A 15,364-nucleotide genomic window follows, 5' to 3' on the forward strand; every position below is an offset into this window, starting at 1 on the left:
GACCCACATACTGTGTTTTCACTGGCTGCATTTAACCCCCCACCAATGTATGCATCATTGGATCATACAATTACAGTTCCATTTGCAAGACACAGATCAACCTTTCTTTCTCCGATGTAGCAAGTAAGCATCAGCCTTCAAGGCACTCCCCATCCTGCCTAACTCTGTGTGTCAGTAATGGTTCATACTCCCCAAAAATGACCCAAAGTGTAGGTCTTGCCATCTATTTTCTGTCAAGACTACTTGAAACACAGGTAGTACAAATTTACATTTGGCAAACACTGTGTCATAAACCTACAGCAAGCAGTTTTTAAAATTCCAGTGACTGTATTGAAAAACCCAGGGAGATCTTTAAAATAAATCATTGAATAAAAAGTTTAATTTACTATCGCTATAGTAAATCACTACTGCAGCTTCAAAATGAATGCATGTCATTCACCTCACTCTCTCTGTTTCCTACCAAACAGAACTCATGCATGTGATCTCTGGCCAGTCAGCATTCACATAGGACTGTCATGTGATCAGCCTGGTATTGTGAATTGGCTGAGACCTGCTATTACTCAATGAAATTATCACAGTAAGTACGTCCAGTAAGCTCCCACACCTGCAGTAAGAATCCATGTTGTTCTTCTAACCCCTCACACTGCTACCTTTTCTTCTGTTTGAGATGGGTATCCCCATATTTGTATTTCAGCAGGAAGTGGTATGGTGCTGGCCTCATTTCTCATCTTTCTGTCCTTAATCGTAGCTTAGACCTAGTATTATTAAAGATGGTCCCAAGTGACCTGTGATGGATTCTTTCCCAAAAGAGGTGGAGGTGAAAATGTTCACATGACTACATTATTGCTAGTGATTCTTTTCAATTGTGAAAAAAAATTGTGTGTGCTTCTGTAAGGGATCTACTTCCATAAGCCATGGTCTTACCTATTTCATTTTGTGTCTGACAGTACTGAATGCAAGGTAATCTAAACTAGCATAGTGTTGCCAAATTATGGTTTCCATGCATAAGGTATTCCTTAGCTTGTCTAAGGTCATCCAATGTTTATATGTCCTCACAAAGTCTTAAAACGTTTAAGCACATCTTTCAATGGGACAATTATTCTTCTGAAGTTTGTAACAAAATATGTGCTTTATTTCACGATCTCCTATCTTCATCAGACCTCTTTTATGTTACCTGAAGATGTTAATCTTGTAATGTTTTTGCCTTGTTTTCATCTGATACAGTTCTGAGGTTGATTAGTCAGGTTCACATATTTGTTTGTTTATGGTTATCTCACACTGTAGTATTCTTTCAAGTAATATTTTAAGGTGTATTATGTTTCTGTTATGTCTTCCCATAGACTATAGTGTTACCACTATATTTTTGTGACATTTATGTTATCTAGCAGTACCTGTGGTATTACATTTTAAAAGTGTTCAGCTGATGAATGTTTTCTAGAAACAGTCCTTTTGAAACACCTGAGGCCTACATGCATCAAGAATGCTGTAATATCCTTTCTGTTGAGGTGCAATTTAAATCTAACTTTGTAAATGCTGTTGTTCATTTAAGTTCAAGTATGATATCATTGATGTTACGTGTCTCTACCACTACAATACTTTTCTAACTTTCCGTGTGTGTGTGTGTGTGTGTGTGTGTGTGTGTGTGTGTGTGTGTGTGTGTGTGTGTGTGTGTGTGTGTGTGTGTGTATGAACACGCGCCTATCTGTATATATTCTGAAATGATCTTGCTGTTTTTGGTTCAGGTAATATTATAACTGGGAATATCTGTGGAGCTAATCCTGTCACCGTTTTGGTATGCCCAATTTATTAGTTATTTGTGGTGTTTCTCATTTTTCCCTCAGTTGGAACAATTTTTTCCTGTAAAGCTGAGTTACTGAAGAGTATAGGCCTTTAATCTTACCTTTACCTGGTAGTGCATTAATTTGGGTATTAGTTTAAATAGGCTATCGTGGTTTGCACATGAGCTAGCTGTTTCTTTTATTGCAGTCGCCTCTTGTATTGTATTTAGCATTTAAATAAAGCAGTATTTTAATCAGAGGACAACTAAGTAAAGAAAAGCATTAGCCTTGACGGGCATGGATTTTTGTACAGGTTTATTTAGTTAGTTATTTGTTTGTTTGTGTGTTAGTTTATTCACTTGTGCTGACATCTTATTAGACATTTCCAAACATTTGAAAAACCACAACCCAACGAAAGAAGCCAAATAATAAACCATGAACTGTAGAGCAGTTCCACTGAAGTGCTTGTAGAATTTATTGTAAAAAATGTTACAAAAGTTCAATATACTTCCACACAAAATCGATCTTCTCTCTAGCGCCTCGGCCACACTTGCCTTTAACAGAGTAAACTCTAACCACTCATACTAACAGCCTTTTATAAATACAAGCGTGCGGCAAATGTAGTGTATGTAAATACATAGTTAAGGAATTTACTAATATTAATGGAGTTTTATTCCAAACTAATAGTACTTTTAATTGTAGAACTGAAAGGGTTATATACGGTCTCAAATGTTCTTGTAATAAATTTTATGTGGGAGAAACAAAAAGATTGTTCTCCTGCAGAATAAAAGAACACACTAGAGATATTAAAAATAATAAACAAACTAGCCCTATAGCACTACATTTTAATAAATATCATAGTGGTAACCTAGAGGTGTTGCTAGCCACAGTACTAGATAGTGTAAAAGGGAATGAATATATGAATGAACAGCAAATACAATGTTTATTGAGGAAAAAGGAGGCTTTTATGATTTTAAAATTTAATACAATGAGCCCTATAGGGCTAAATCATGAATGTACATGGAAAAGTTTTTTGTAAAGTGATTTATAACATGGCAATATATTGTTAATGTACACAAAAGTTTTTATTAGGATACATTTTTTTATCTAATTAAGTAATTGATTAAGTGGGTGTGTTTATTATTATAAAAGGCTGTTAGTATGAGTGATTAGAGTTTACTCTGTTAAAGGCAAGTGTGGCCGAGGCGCTAGAGAGAAGATTGATTTTGTGTGGAAGTATATTGAACTTTTGTAACATTTTTTACAATAAATTCTACAAGTACTTCAGTGGAACTGGTCTGCAATTCGTGGTTTATTATTTCCAAATATTTGTTAATGATTTTACAGAATTTTTAAATGAGTAGCTTTGCATACACAGGTTCTAATCTATTCCTTTAGTTTTAATTGATTCTAGACTCCTGTTACTGTGTTGATTGATGCACCTACATGTTATAAGCATGTCAATCTTTATGTTTTTAAGCTAGACTTCTACTTCTAGTATATTTAAGTTTGCATGTCTGGCAATTTAGTACAGAAGATTTAAGATGTTAGCTAACAAGCTTCATCCTGTAGTCCAAGGCTTGAGTCCCACAATATCCGCTTGCTTATTGTGTTTCTTAACCAGATAGCACCCTCAGCTCACCCCAGAAAAAAGGCCTGTGCCCAGTGGATTTACTATCTATGTATGGGTATGTTTTTTCACAGCAGTTTCAATTGCATGATCTATCTTTTACTTTTCTGCTACAGAGATAACCTTTTAAACATGTCACTTATTTATATTCTGCCACTCTAATCTTTGTTGTAAAATTAAGTATTTGCCTTGCTTTGGCATTAATCTATACTTGTGAATTGATTTAATGGTTTATAATTCAAACATATTTACATTTTATATGGCATGCGTTTCTATATAAGCGATTGCTACCTCCTTTTCTGCACAATGGAAATCTATTCTGAGCTATAATCATAACCTGTGATGGCTTTTAACTGCTTCTACTTTTGATTTGTTGTTCTGTTTGCCCTTTCTCTACCTGCTGTCTTGTACAGTGTTGACTGTTTTAAGTCTGCTTTTTAGGGTAGGCTTTTCCTAACCGTTCTGAAGTATCTAATAACTTTCCATAATTTACTAAGTTTTTTAGTGTGATATATGTGTCAGATAGTCCCTTTCATCTAAGCATTCCAGAAAAATAGTTCTAGAAAAAGTTTGTTTGATTCTTAAATTAATATCAGTAAAAATGATTGTTCTTTACCTTGGGAAGAAGCAGTGTATTTTTTCAAGCACAGAAAGCACTTATCATAAGGTATGTTTATAGGAAGTTGGAAATGTCATGTCAATGTTTCTTGTACTTATTTGTAATTGTCATTGTTCTCTGACAACCTGTGACATATATCATGCATGTTATCACATTCTTTATGGATACAATGTTTTCAGTTAATTGCACCTGGTAATATTAAGTGTTGTGACAATAACTTCTAAATTTAAGTAGCTGGGTAATCCAGTGTGGACCTAGATAGCAGCATTCTGTGTCTGCTTCAAAAGACTAAAGATATGGAATTTGTAGTGACATTTTCTTTTCTTGCCTTTTGCATCCTGTAATCTGTGTCTGCCACATTTTTTTGTGTCAGTCCATGAGTTGCATTTGTGCATCACTTACTTATTCTGACCATTTAATGTTTTGATTCATTTTGCTTGAAGAACTACAGAGTTTGGCATGTATGCAATAAATGCTGCTTGCTGATCTCTGATGCAATGTGTTTTCCTTCAGAATCTTCTTTTTTGAGATAACCTGTCCAGTACATTTCTAGGGAAAACATTTTTTGACTTTAAAGTACTAAAACAAAATGGCAGTCAGACTAAATTATTGAGGTCTCATACCACAATAATGACTATTCATCCAAATCGCTGAAAAGAAAATATCAAATTCTGAGACTGGTGCTGTAATCTTCTATGAGAGAGGGGATTTTTATTTCTGTTCCTACATCCTCATGCCATGACTCAACCTCCACAATAGCTTGCTAAAACTAATGCATTCTTTAGTGTGTGGTGCATTGCACTTTAGGGAAAGATCAGATGTCAGGTCCCCTCTCCATAGACTAGACCCGAGAGGAATGTGAGCTGACAATTGTCATTCATTTACTACCCTCCTTATAAAAGTCCTTATCCAGTGGCTATACCTTAATTGAATATAGGGCATCTTATCCAAAGTCAGGGCTTTTCTCCTTCTTTTGCAATTGAGCTTGCCATGTTTTAAATAAATATTTTGCTTCTTAATTGTTTGTGTTCATCTGCAGTGTTCATGCCTTGATGCCATTTTTCATCAGGATACTTGAGCTACAACTGGGCAGTACAGTATTACCTGTACAGGTATAATGGTATAGGTAAAGGAGGCAATTTGTCTTTCATGTCATTGTGATTGAACTCAAAAGCAGATATAGGTTCTTTAAATCACTGAATTAATTCATATTTGAGTTTATTTAGGAGCTTGTTTCACAAGCACCATATCAATAAAATAATAGTATGAGCAATGACATAATCTTAGGATTAGAAGTATGTAAAGATAAACCAACATTAATAAATGAAAAAATTAAAAAGACACAGCACTTGGTAATAATCTAGACAGAACACCTAACCAAAGGTGCTTATAAATCTAAAATATTGTATAAAATCATAAAAAAGATAAATAGTAACAGATAAGTCATGTCAAAATAGTAAAGTACAGTACTAATCTATAAAACTGTAATAAAGTAAGTAAAATGTGTATAAAATTAAAGAATATCAAAAGAAAGCTGACAAATTGATGTTGAAGAATGTTTTAGAGCAACGTAGCACGAGGATTCCCTCAACCACTGTGAAATGAGGTTACAGAGTTGAGGGGGGATAGATGATAAAAGGTCCAAACTCCAGAATACTCAGGACAGACCCTAAAAATCTCCAACAATCCCGGGGAAGAAGAACACAGAGGCCTAGCTGGGCATTAGGAGAACAAGAGCTCTTTAAGGTTTGGTGAAATCAGATCATGTAGTGCTAAATAAACCAATAGCAATGCATTAGAGATGATGCATGAACAGATAGACAACCGTGGAAATTCTGCAAAATGGAGTAATATGAAAGTAATGAGAAGTGCCTGCAAGTAACCATACCGCAAGGTTCTGGACTAGGAAGGGAAGTAATATGAAAGTAATGAGAACTGCCTGCAAGTAACCATACCGCAAGGTTCTGGACTAGGAAGGGAAGTAATATGAAAGTAATGAGAAGCACCTACAAGTAACCATACCGCAAGGTTCTGGTCTAGGAAAGGGGTAATATGAAAGTAATGAGAAGCGCCTACAAGTAACCATACTGCAAGGTTCTGGACTAGGAAAGGAAGTAATATGAAAGTAATGAGAAGCACCTACAAGTAACCATACCGCAAGGTTCTGGTCTAGGAAAGGGGTAATATGAAAGTAATGAGAAGTGCCTACAAGTAACCATACCGCAAGGTTCTGGTCTAGGAAAGGGGTAATATGAAAGTAATGAGAAGCGCCTACAGGTAACTATACAGCAAGGTTCTGGACTAGGAAAGGGGTAATATGAAAGTAATGAGAAGCGCCTACAAGTAACCATACCGCAAGGTTCTGGACTAGGAAAGGGGTAATATGAAAGTATTGAGAAGCGCCTACAGGTAACCATACCGCAAGGTTCTGGACTAGGAAAGGGGTAATATGAAAGTAATGAGAAATGTGTATAAGTTACCATATTGTAGGGTTCTGGACTAGTTACAAATGATTCATCTCACTTTGGGGAAGCTCCATAAAATTATTGCAATATCATGCCATGAAGAAATCAAAGCGTAACCACCACAGGAAAGGCATCAGGAAGGTGCTTGACATAAATTATATTTTTGAAGATAAAAACAAGAAATCTTCACAACAGATAACAAATGGCCCCTAAATGCCAGTCTGTCATCAAAAATTATACCAAGGTTTCTCATCTTCCTTAATGAGGTCAAACTATCACCATTGTAAATCATAACAGGGGTCAGTGGTAGGACAATTACGTTACCTCACAGTGGAATGTATTGTCTTGGCTTTGGTTTTAGATATGTTCAGTCACAGGTGGTTAGTAGATATCCAATTTAGCTACATTGCAGACTGCCACCTAATGAAACCACAGCCAGTGGTCTAACTTACTACAAATAGAGTAAATCATTACAGCAGCTTCATAAATAATTTGTAATTTTACCATAAAGAGTCCAGGTCCAGTATTCTCAAACTGATTAACAAAACTCATACACGAGGTCTCTGTCTAGTTGGCATTCACCTAGTGCTTTTTTTTTTTTTTTTTTTTTGCTGTCATATGACCTATTGTAATTTGTTCTACCTAACTTTGAAAATGGACTTAGAGCTGCCAGTACTTAATGAACGCACCATATCCATTGAAATTCTGCATCTGTATTATGGAATCAAGCAGAAGATGAAGTGTAAGTCAGTGTGGTTAATACATCTGGAGTAGTACAATCAATAACAAGTTAGACCACCATTACCTATTCACCTGACAGTGCTTCTGGTGTGGTTAGCAGTCACAGAGAAGAGTTTATTGGAACTCTTTCACCAATGTCTCTGCTCCAAAGTAACCTATACCCCCCTTTTTCCTCTACTAGTCTGGCCGCAGCACTCAAAACATTTGAGGAAGGCACCCCCTTCACACAATTTAACAAAAAAAAAAAAACATAATAATATTGTAAATGGTTAAATGTTTATATTGTATCAATGTTTTACTATCTTTGTAATTTCATTTTATCCTATTTACTATGTTTTACTGCTATTCACTATGTTTTACTTCCCTATTTGTAATACCTGCATCTCTTGTAACTTTATATACATTGTAAAACTGTGTTCATTGGAGCTTTTCTCCCTGGGTCTCCTCTGAAAAAGGACTTTTTGTCCAGTGGACACTACCTGGTTAACAAATGTAAATAAAAAATAATAAATACTCCTTTCCAGTATTACACTATTGCTAAATACTTTAGTGGGGAAAAGTCTGGCAGTTAGCAGAGGGTTAATTGTCTTACTTGTTAATTCACTGCTTCCTGTTACAAGGCAGACAATGTGAATAATTCTGCTTGTCTGCAAGTTACTTAATCAGACAGAGTTTGGTTGCAATTGAGAATATGGACAAGGCTCCTTAGTGTCCTGGACTGCATGCTTAGTACCTACCTATGAACTTATTAATTCAGTAAAATGTGCTGGACACTTAATGAAAACTTCTGTCATGGAACACCTCATGTTATTCAATGCAGTATCCATTACCACTTTGACAGGATTGGCACCTAAGCCTTCTACCCCAATGTTAAAGAAGAGCATAATGATTCTGATTAAAAAATAATTTCCTAGCGGTGAGCTAGATGTCCAGTTTGGAATGTCATGCCAAACTTCCCCCAAAATGTTACTTCTAAGCAGTCCCCTCTAACCACCCCATCCAGGAATTTACTCTGTCACTGTCCAAGTTTCAAAATGTAACACCAAATATGCATGAACATCAGCCTAGGTAGTTAGTGTTGTTAAATAATTAATTTCTGAGACTAATGGCAAGGGGTTTGGTTTAAGCGTATTTTCTTTAATTTAGAATGGAAACATGAAAATAAGGTTTGCAAATCATATCCTCTGTGGCTTGGAAATTAATTTTAGCTGAGTGCACCTTCTTTCTTTTACTTTATCTTTTTGTAGAAGTATCTGAAAAGATTATTGCTGTCTCTCTGATGTATTTATCTTTCAGTATCACATGAAAACAAAATAATGTACATTTTATTTTGAGTGAACTTGTGGGGGTTCTAACCTTACATTCTTTGTCTTCTTTTAGATATTGCTGATGCCTTGACAGATCCAAAGAGGTTTTTAACAGAAATGGAAAAGAGAGCTGATCAAATGAGAGCTATGGGTATTGAAACAGTGAGTAAAGGATTTTGTGTTTGCTTTTTCTAAATTAATTTGAGGGTACAAACTATATCTGAGATAACTGTTAAAACAATACAGAAAGTAGTCTAACAAAAAGAAAACCATAACATTTTATTTTGAAACTTTTTTTTCACAGCTAATAGACTTAGAAAAGTTTTTAAATTATCGACTGTCATGCAACTATCAAGAAAATCAAGTTAGTAGCTTCCATTGTAGAGTCCCCCTGCCACCCTTACTCATCTGTGCTAACCATACACCTGCCCCTAACCCCAACCCTACATGTTATATTACTAAAAAATATCTCTAAGCAGATTATTTTTGATTTTGGTTTTGTGGCTGAGGTTTAATGCTATAGGGCTATTTTAGTGCGAGAGAAGTATTTTATGTTTTTTGATTTTGTCTTTGTAGTATTTCACTGCTTTTTGCGTTCTCTCTTTTTTCTATCATTTGGGGTGTGCGCTTTTGCATTTTAAACCTATATGTATATTTGAGAGTGTGTATGTGCACACTGATCGATTACGTTTGCTAAGAATGTTTTCCTTATTTTGTAAATCAAATGCATGTACCTCAGTGAGAGTTAACATCTAGTGTAAAAACACAAGAATCTGAAGTATTTATCTGAGCACTATTTTGAAAATTATGCTTTTCTCTGAATTTGTCAAAGAAAGGTAAAGGACATTTACATAGGTTCATAGGTAAGTACTAGGCTATCTGCCAAAGGGCATTTATAAGCCTAGCCAGAATGTGTTGGCTTTCGCCACCCCCTTAGATTAGTTCCTTGTGCCTCTGTCCAGCAGAGCCGTTAGTTCCCTGTGTCACTGTCCAGCAGAGCTACTGCAGTGATCCCCAGGGTAAATTTTTTTGTTTCCCATCCACCCGTAAAGGTTTCTCTTGAAGAGTGTTAGTGAGGGCCTCTGCCTGATGTATATTGGAATCCTGTTCCAAAGCATGGGGAGTCTCTGGGACAGGAATCTATCCCTCCAGCATGTCCTATTTATCGTTGTGGTGAGTTTATATCTCTAGAGTGTGTGGCTCTCCAGGATTTTTTTTTTTTTAGGTGGAGCATGTCCATCAACTTTGGGTTGGACATGGCCTTGTATGTCAGGCAGAGATCATCTCTGAGTAAGTGGTATGCAACAGAGTACAGCTGGGGTTTCTTAAGTCGGGCTGCATAGGGCATCTGTTTGAGGCCAGTAATCCTCTTGGTGAGGTACTTTTGTGGTCTTTCCAGCTGTTGCAGGTGTCTTGTAAGGTACATTCCAAATGGGGCATTGTATTCTATGATGGGTCTAATGAGTGATGAGTAGAGAGGCACAATAACCTCTTTTGTTCTAGATGCAAACCCTTTTGTGATTAGGTGGGCCACATAGAAGGATTTTCTAACCACCTTGGTAATATGATTATCAAAGGAGTGATTACTATCTACTTGGGTCCCCAGATCCCTTATTACATTTTCTGTATTTAGGGGACTACCACCTATGTGGTAGTTCATGGGTACTTTGTTTCTTCCAAAGGGGATGACTATGCACTTTTTGGCATTTAGCTTGAGGCCATGATTTTGACACCAGGTATCCGTCTCAGTGAGACCCTTCTGGAGGGTGTCTGTATCAGCTGGAGAATCAATTATGGCCCCTAGTTTGCAGTCATCTGTGAACTTGGTCAGCCATAGTCCTCCTATGTTTGCCTGTACCTCTGAGAAGTATATACTGAACAGGAGGGGTCCTAGGACTGAGCCCTGGGGGACGCCACTTGTAACCGGTTTAGAGTCGGATGTAGAGCCTGCAACTTTCACCATGTGGGTTCTATCATTGACCCAGTTGGCAACCTATCTCGTGACAGAGGAGTTTATGTTCAAGCTGGTGAGCTTGTCTATAATACTAGAATGAGGAATGGTGTCGAAAGCCTTTGCGAGGTCTAGGTAGGCTGTGTGGACCTCCTTTCCCTCGTCTAATGCCTTGGTAACTGTCTCAAAGAAGTCCACCAGGTTTAGTAGACATGATCTGCCCTTAACAAAGCCAAATTGGGTAGGGTCCTTGGTTTGGAGGTTCCCAATGTCTCTGTTAATGAGTTCCATGATGATGCGCTCCATAGCCTTGCAGACCAGGCTAGTCAGGCTTATAGTGCGATAGTTCCCGGGGTCCATTGTGGCTCCACCTTTGTGGAGTGGGATAACTGTTGCTGTGTGCCACTCTGTGGGTACATAGCCTGTAGAGAGGCTGAGTTTGAACAGTGTGTTTAGGTGAGGGGTTAGTTCATTTTGGAGCTCTTGTAAGACACAGCCTGGGACACCGTCCGGTCCCATTGAAGCTGCATTTTTGGCTTTGGATAGGGCTATTTTAACCTGTAGGTCAGTGATTGATGGGGGCCCTACATTCTTCTGGTATGGTTATGGGCCCTTTAGGGGGTGAGAGGGAGGGAGGTGAAATTTGCACTAAATCTGTCTGCCAGAATGTTGGCAATATCAGTCGGTTCAGTGTATTTTGTGCCATTCTGCACTAACTCAGAGCAGATCTGAGAGTTTCCACTTAGGTTCTTGACATAGCTAAAGAACGCTTTGTGGTTATCTTTGGAGTCATTGGCAATTTTTCTTTCGAAACTAGCCTTGGATGATTTAATGAGGGATCGTAGTTTCTTGCTGATACAGATCAGGGATGTCTTTTTGGGGGTGGGGGCGGAATGTGGATATCCAGAGTGATTATTCTATGGTCTGATCTAACCAGTGAGGGGTTGACCTCCAGTGTGGAACACCGGTCGCCCATGTTGGTGATGACCAGGTCCAATATGTTGTTCCCTCTGGTGGGAGTGTTGACCAGTTGATCCAGGGCATTCGAGTTTATAAATTCTAGGATGCGTTGGGTAAGTGAGTTAGTACTTGAGTAGTTCTCCCAATTTATGTTTGGGTAATTGAAATCACCCAGAATTAGGGTGTTTGGTAGGAGCTTCATATTTCCCAGTGTCTCCAGAAATGCGGAATGGGGGTCCTGGGTCATGGTGGGTGTTCTGTAGCAAGTTACAATTTGGATTGCAGTTTTGCCCATTGTTAGTTGCACATGGATGATCTCTGATGCATTGTGCTGCGCAACTAACCTGGAGGTGTTGGTATCTTTGATGAATATGGATACACCCCCGCCTTTTGTGTTTCAGTCCTGGTTCTGTGGCCGAAAGGTATGGTATGAGTTATAGCTGGGGTGCTCTCAGGAGCCTTAAACCAGGTTTCTGTTACTGCACAGATGTCGATGTTCTCCATACTGAGGAGTGCCTCGAGTGTGTGCATTTTGAGGTTTAGACTTCTAGTGTGCTCTTCTTTGAGCTTGATGAAGAAAAGAGTTGTGAACACCAGTTGTGCAATCACATTGACACAGTATGAGCAAGGACAGTGTGACAGAGAAATCCCAATACACAAGTATCATTTCAGCATCATCCAAGCAAGCTCAGCAGTAGGGAAGATAGCAGCATGCAAACTTTGTGACTACATGAATGCCCATGGGAAAAAGGCAGCAGGACAGGGCTAAGATAGAGAGAGAGCGCACACAGTGCATTACAGTGCAATAGCAACTGACGTGAGAACTACCTTGCAGTAGTATTTTGTTCAAAAGGTGGATGTAGCAATGGGCACTATGTGCACAAACACATATGCCAAAATGATAATGGCTCAATGGGAATCTGAATTTGTATTCAGTGAGAAGAATGTTCATCTCCCTTTTTTTAATGCACTACTCCCATTTTGTTGATGATGTCTTTTTAATTTGGATGGGTACATTAGGAACTCTACAAGAGTTTGTGCAATATTTACATGGAATAACTACTTTTTTGAAATTTGCATATAATTTTTCTTATGTGGGTGTGGAGTTCCTAGATGTATATATTAGGAAGGATGGTGGTGTGATTAATACTACCATTTATAAGAAGGCATAATCTGTTGCATGCACAAAGTATGCACCATAAGTATCTGAAAAGAAATGTAATGAGAGGTCAGTTCTTTAGACATGCGAGGTTGCACAATAAAGACAGCGATATGTATTCTTCCTTTGATACATTAGCTAAGGACCTCTGCCAGAGAGGATATAGTGAATATAAGGTGCATGAGATGCAGGATGAAGTGTTGATGCATAGACACGATAGAGCACAACCATATTTTGGTGATGCCTCAAATACTATGCAGACACCTAGGGAAATAGGAGGTGACACTATAAGGCTATCATTGAGCTACTCTAAAAATGTATATAATGTTTGTAACACCGTTAAGAAGCACTGGAATATACTTTTATTTATTTATTTTTTATTTATTTGCAGTTGATTTACCAGGATAGTCCATTGGGCCAAAAGAACCCGTTTTCAATGGAGTCCTGGGGAGAAAAGCTCCAATACAGACAAAATCAAGTACATTCAAAAATTACAAAAATTGCAAAATTACAAAAGATTGTACAGAGTAAAACATAAAACATTTAAGCTCACAATTCAAAAGCATTTAAATCAATACAGTGTGATAAATGAGAGGTAAGAAAAATAGAGAGAGTAATGTGATATACATCTATAGGAGTTATTCAGGCAGACATCAAATAACCTTACATAGTAGATATGCCAAGGAAAGATAAGGTTGTTAGCTAGAGATATGTATCAAAGTGTATAAGATAATGAGATATAATAAATTTATGAGGGGAGGGAGCAGGAGCAATCCCATTGGGACCTCAGGTATGTATGGAGAGAGTTTTTGAAAGCGTACCGGTTAGAGGTGGTACGAATAGATGGTGGGAGAGAGTTCCAGAGGCGGGCAAGGTTGAAGGATAATAAGTGTTTACCTGGGGGATGAGATGGTTTATGGACTTCTAATAGGTTTTGATTGTTGGACCTTAATACTCTGTTTGGCTGGTGCATTTTGAAGGCAGAAGACAGGGAGGGACAAAGAGAAGGACTAAGAATGAGCTTTTGAGCGAACGTCAGCTGTATATAAGTGAGATGATTAGGTAGTTCGAGCCAGTTTAGGGTTTGGAGAGAGGAACAGTGGTGGGTGGAGGACCTGTGTCCATTTGCGAATTTGGCAATTTTATTATAGCAGGAGGAGAGCTGGTTTTTTTGAGAGGACTGAAGATTGGTCAGTAGTGGGGCCCCATAGAGAAGGGAGGGGATGAGAAAAGAGGAAGCGAGTGTGATTTTGGAAGAGCTTGTAAGGTACTGATTCTGACGGTAGAGCATACCTAGTTTTTGATGAGTTTTTTTAATATTTAGTTGTAGATGAGAGTTGTAGCTTAGCCTATTGTCAATTAGTACACCTAGTAGCTTAGTTTCAGTCACTAGTTCAAGGGGTAAGTTATTTTGGCTGGTAATTAAGAAAGAGTTTCTATTGAAGGATGTGGCTTTGGAGGGGGTAAATACCATAAGTTTTGTCTTGGAGGCATTGAGTACCAAGTGATTTATTCTCATCCACTGTTCGGTAATTGAAAAAGCTTCCTGGGTAAGTGTTTGGAGCTGAGAGGTGGAGGTGGCAGAGCAGATAATGGTAGAATCATCTGCATATTGGATGATGTTTGAAAAGGAATTGATTTGTGGAAATCGTTTATAAATATATTAAAGAGGAGGGGGCCAAGAATAGATCCTTGGGGAACGCCAGTGGGGGTACTAAGGAAAGGGGAAGTGGCCTTTTTCCATATTACAGCTTGGCTTCTATTAGATAGATAGCTAGAGAACCAATTTATGGAAGAAGAAGAGAGGTTAAGTTGTGACAATTTGGTTAAGAGCAGATTGTGTGAGATAGTGTCGAAGGCCTTGGAGAGGTCAAGTAGTAGGGTAGAGACAATGTGGCCGGAATCACGTGCAGTGTTAACAGTCTCCAGGAAGGATAAGAGGGCTGTCATAGTGCTGTGGTTTGGTCTGAATCCATGTTGTGTAGGAGTTATAAGGTTGTTGTCTAAGAGATGAGGCAGGAGTTGAAGGTGGACACACTTTTCCAGAAGTTTGGAAATAGGGGACAGGATAGCAATAGGACGGAAGTTGTTGATGCTACAATTGTTGCCTCCTTTGTGTAGAGGGATGATGAATGCTTGCTTCCACAGTTGGGGCACAGTGCATTCATGAATAGAGCGGTTGATTAGAATGCTGATGGGATAAGCAATAGCATCAGCAGCTATGCTTAGGAAGTAGGAGGGAATGGTGTCAGGGGCATTAGTGCAAGGCTTCAGTTTCTGAAGAAGTTTCTTTATAGTGGAAGTGGGAGTAGGTTTTAGTGAGAATAGAGAGGAATGTGGAGAGAGTGTGTTTGAGGGGGGTGAGAATGATAAGGCAGTAGGAGTAGTGGATATGGTGGAAGATAGGCTGTGTGAGGTGGATTTGGGGTTAGGGTTATGTGTGGGAGAGGGAGGGGGTGTAGTAGAGAGTGAGGTGGGGTGTGTGAAGGAGGAGGTGAGTTTGCTAATGGAGTCGATGAAAAAGAAGTTAAATTGCGAAGCTAAATCTAAGTCGGGACTGTTAGGGTCTGGGGTTGGGGTGTGTGGTTTGCTGGGGTTAAGGAGGGTGGATATCCCCTTCCAAAACTTTTGAGGGTTGGTTTTATTATTATTTTGGAGTGTGAAGAAGTATTTTTGTCTATCTGAGGTTATTAGCTTTTTTACTTTATTTCGAAGGGTTTTGAATGTAATATGATGTTCTGGGATCTTAGTTCT

At 38.3% G+C, this 15,364-nt stretch overlaps 1 protein-coding gene across 1 annotated transcript in view; it reads left to right on the top strand.

Annotated features, from left to right (window-relative positions):
• PLCB4 (phospholipase C beta 4) overlaps nt 1-15,364 on the top strand; it is a 1,792,792-nt gene that overhangs the window by 1,303,755 nt on the left and 473,673 nt on the right. Inside the window, exon 30 of the mRNA XM_044056592.1 lies at nt 8,614-8,702. Coding sequence (XP_043912527.1) covers nt 8,614-8,702 — 89 coding nt within the window. The remainder of the gene's footprint in view (nt 1-8,613; nt 8,703-15,364) is intronic.

This window comes from Protopterus annectens, chromosome 1.part2 (genome assembly GCF_019279795.1).
Source record: "Protopterus annectens isolate FY-2018-M chromosome 1.part2, PAN1.0, whole genome shotgun sequence".
NCBI classification, from domain to species: Eukaryota; Metazoa; Chordata; order Ceratodontiformes; family Protopteridae; genus Protopterus; species Protopterus annectens.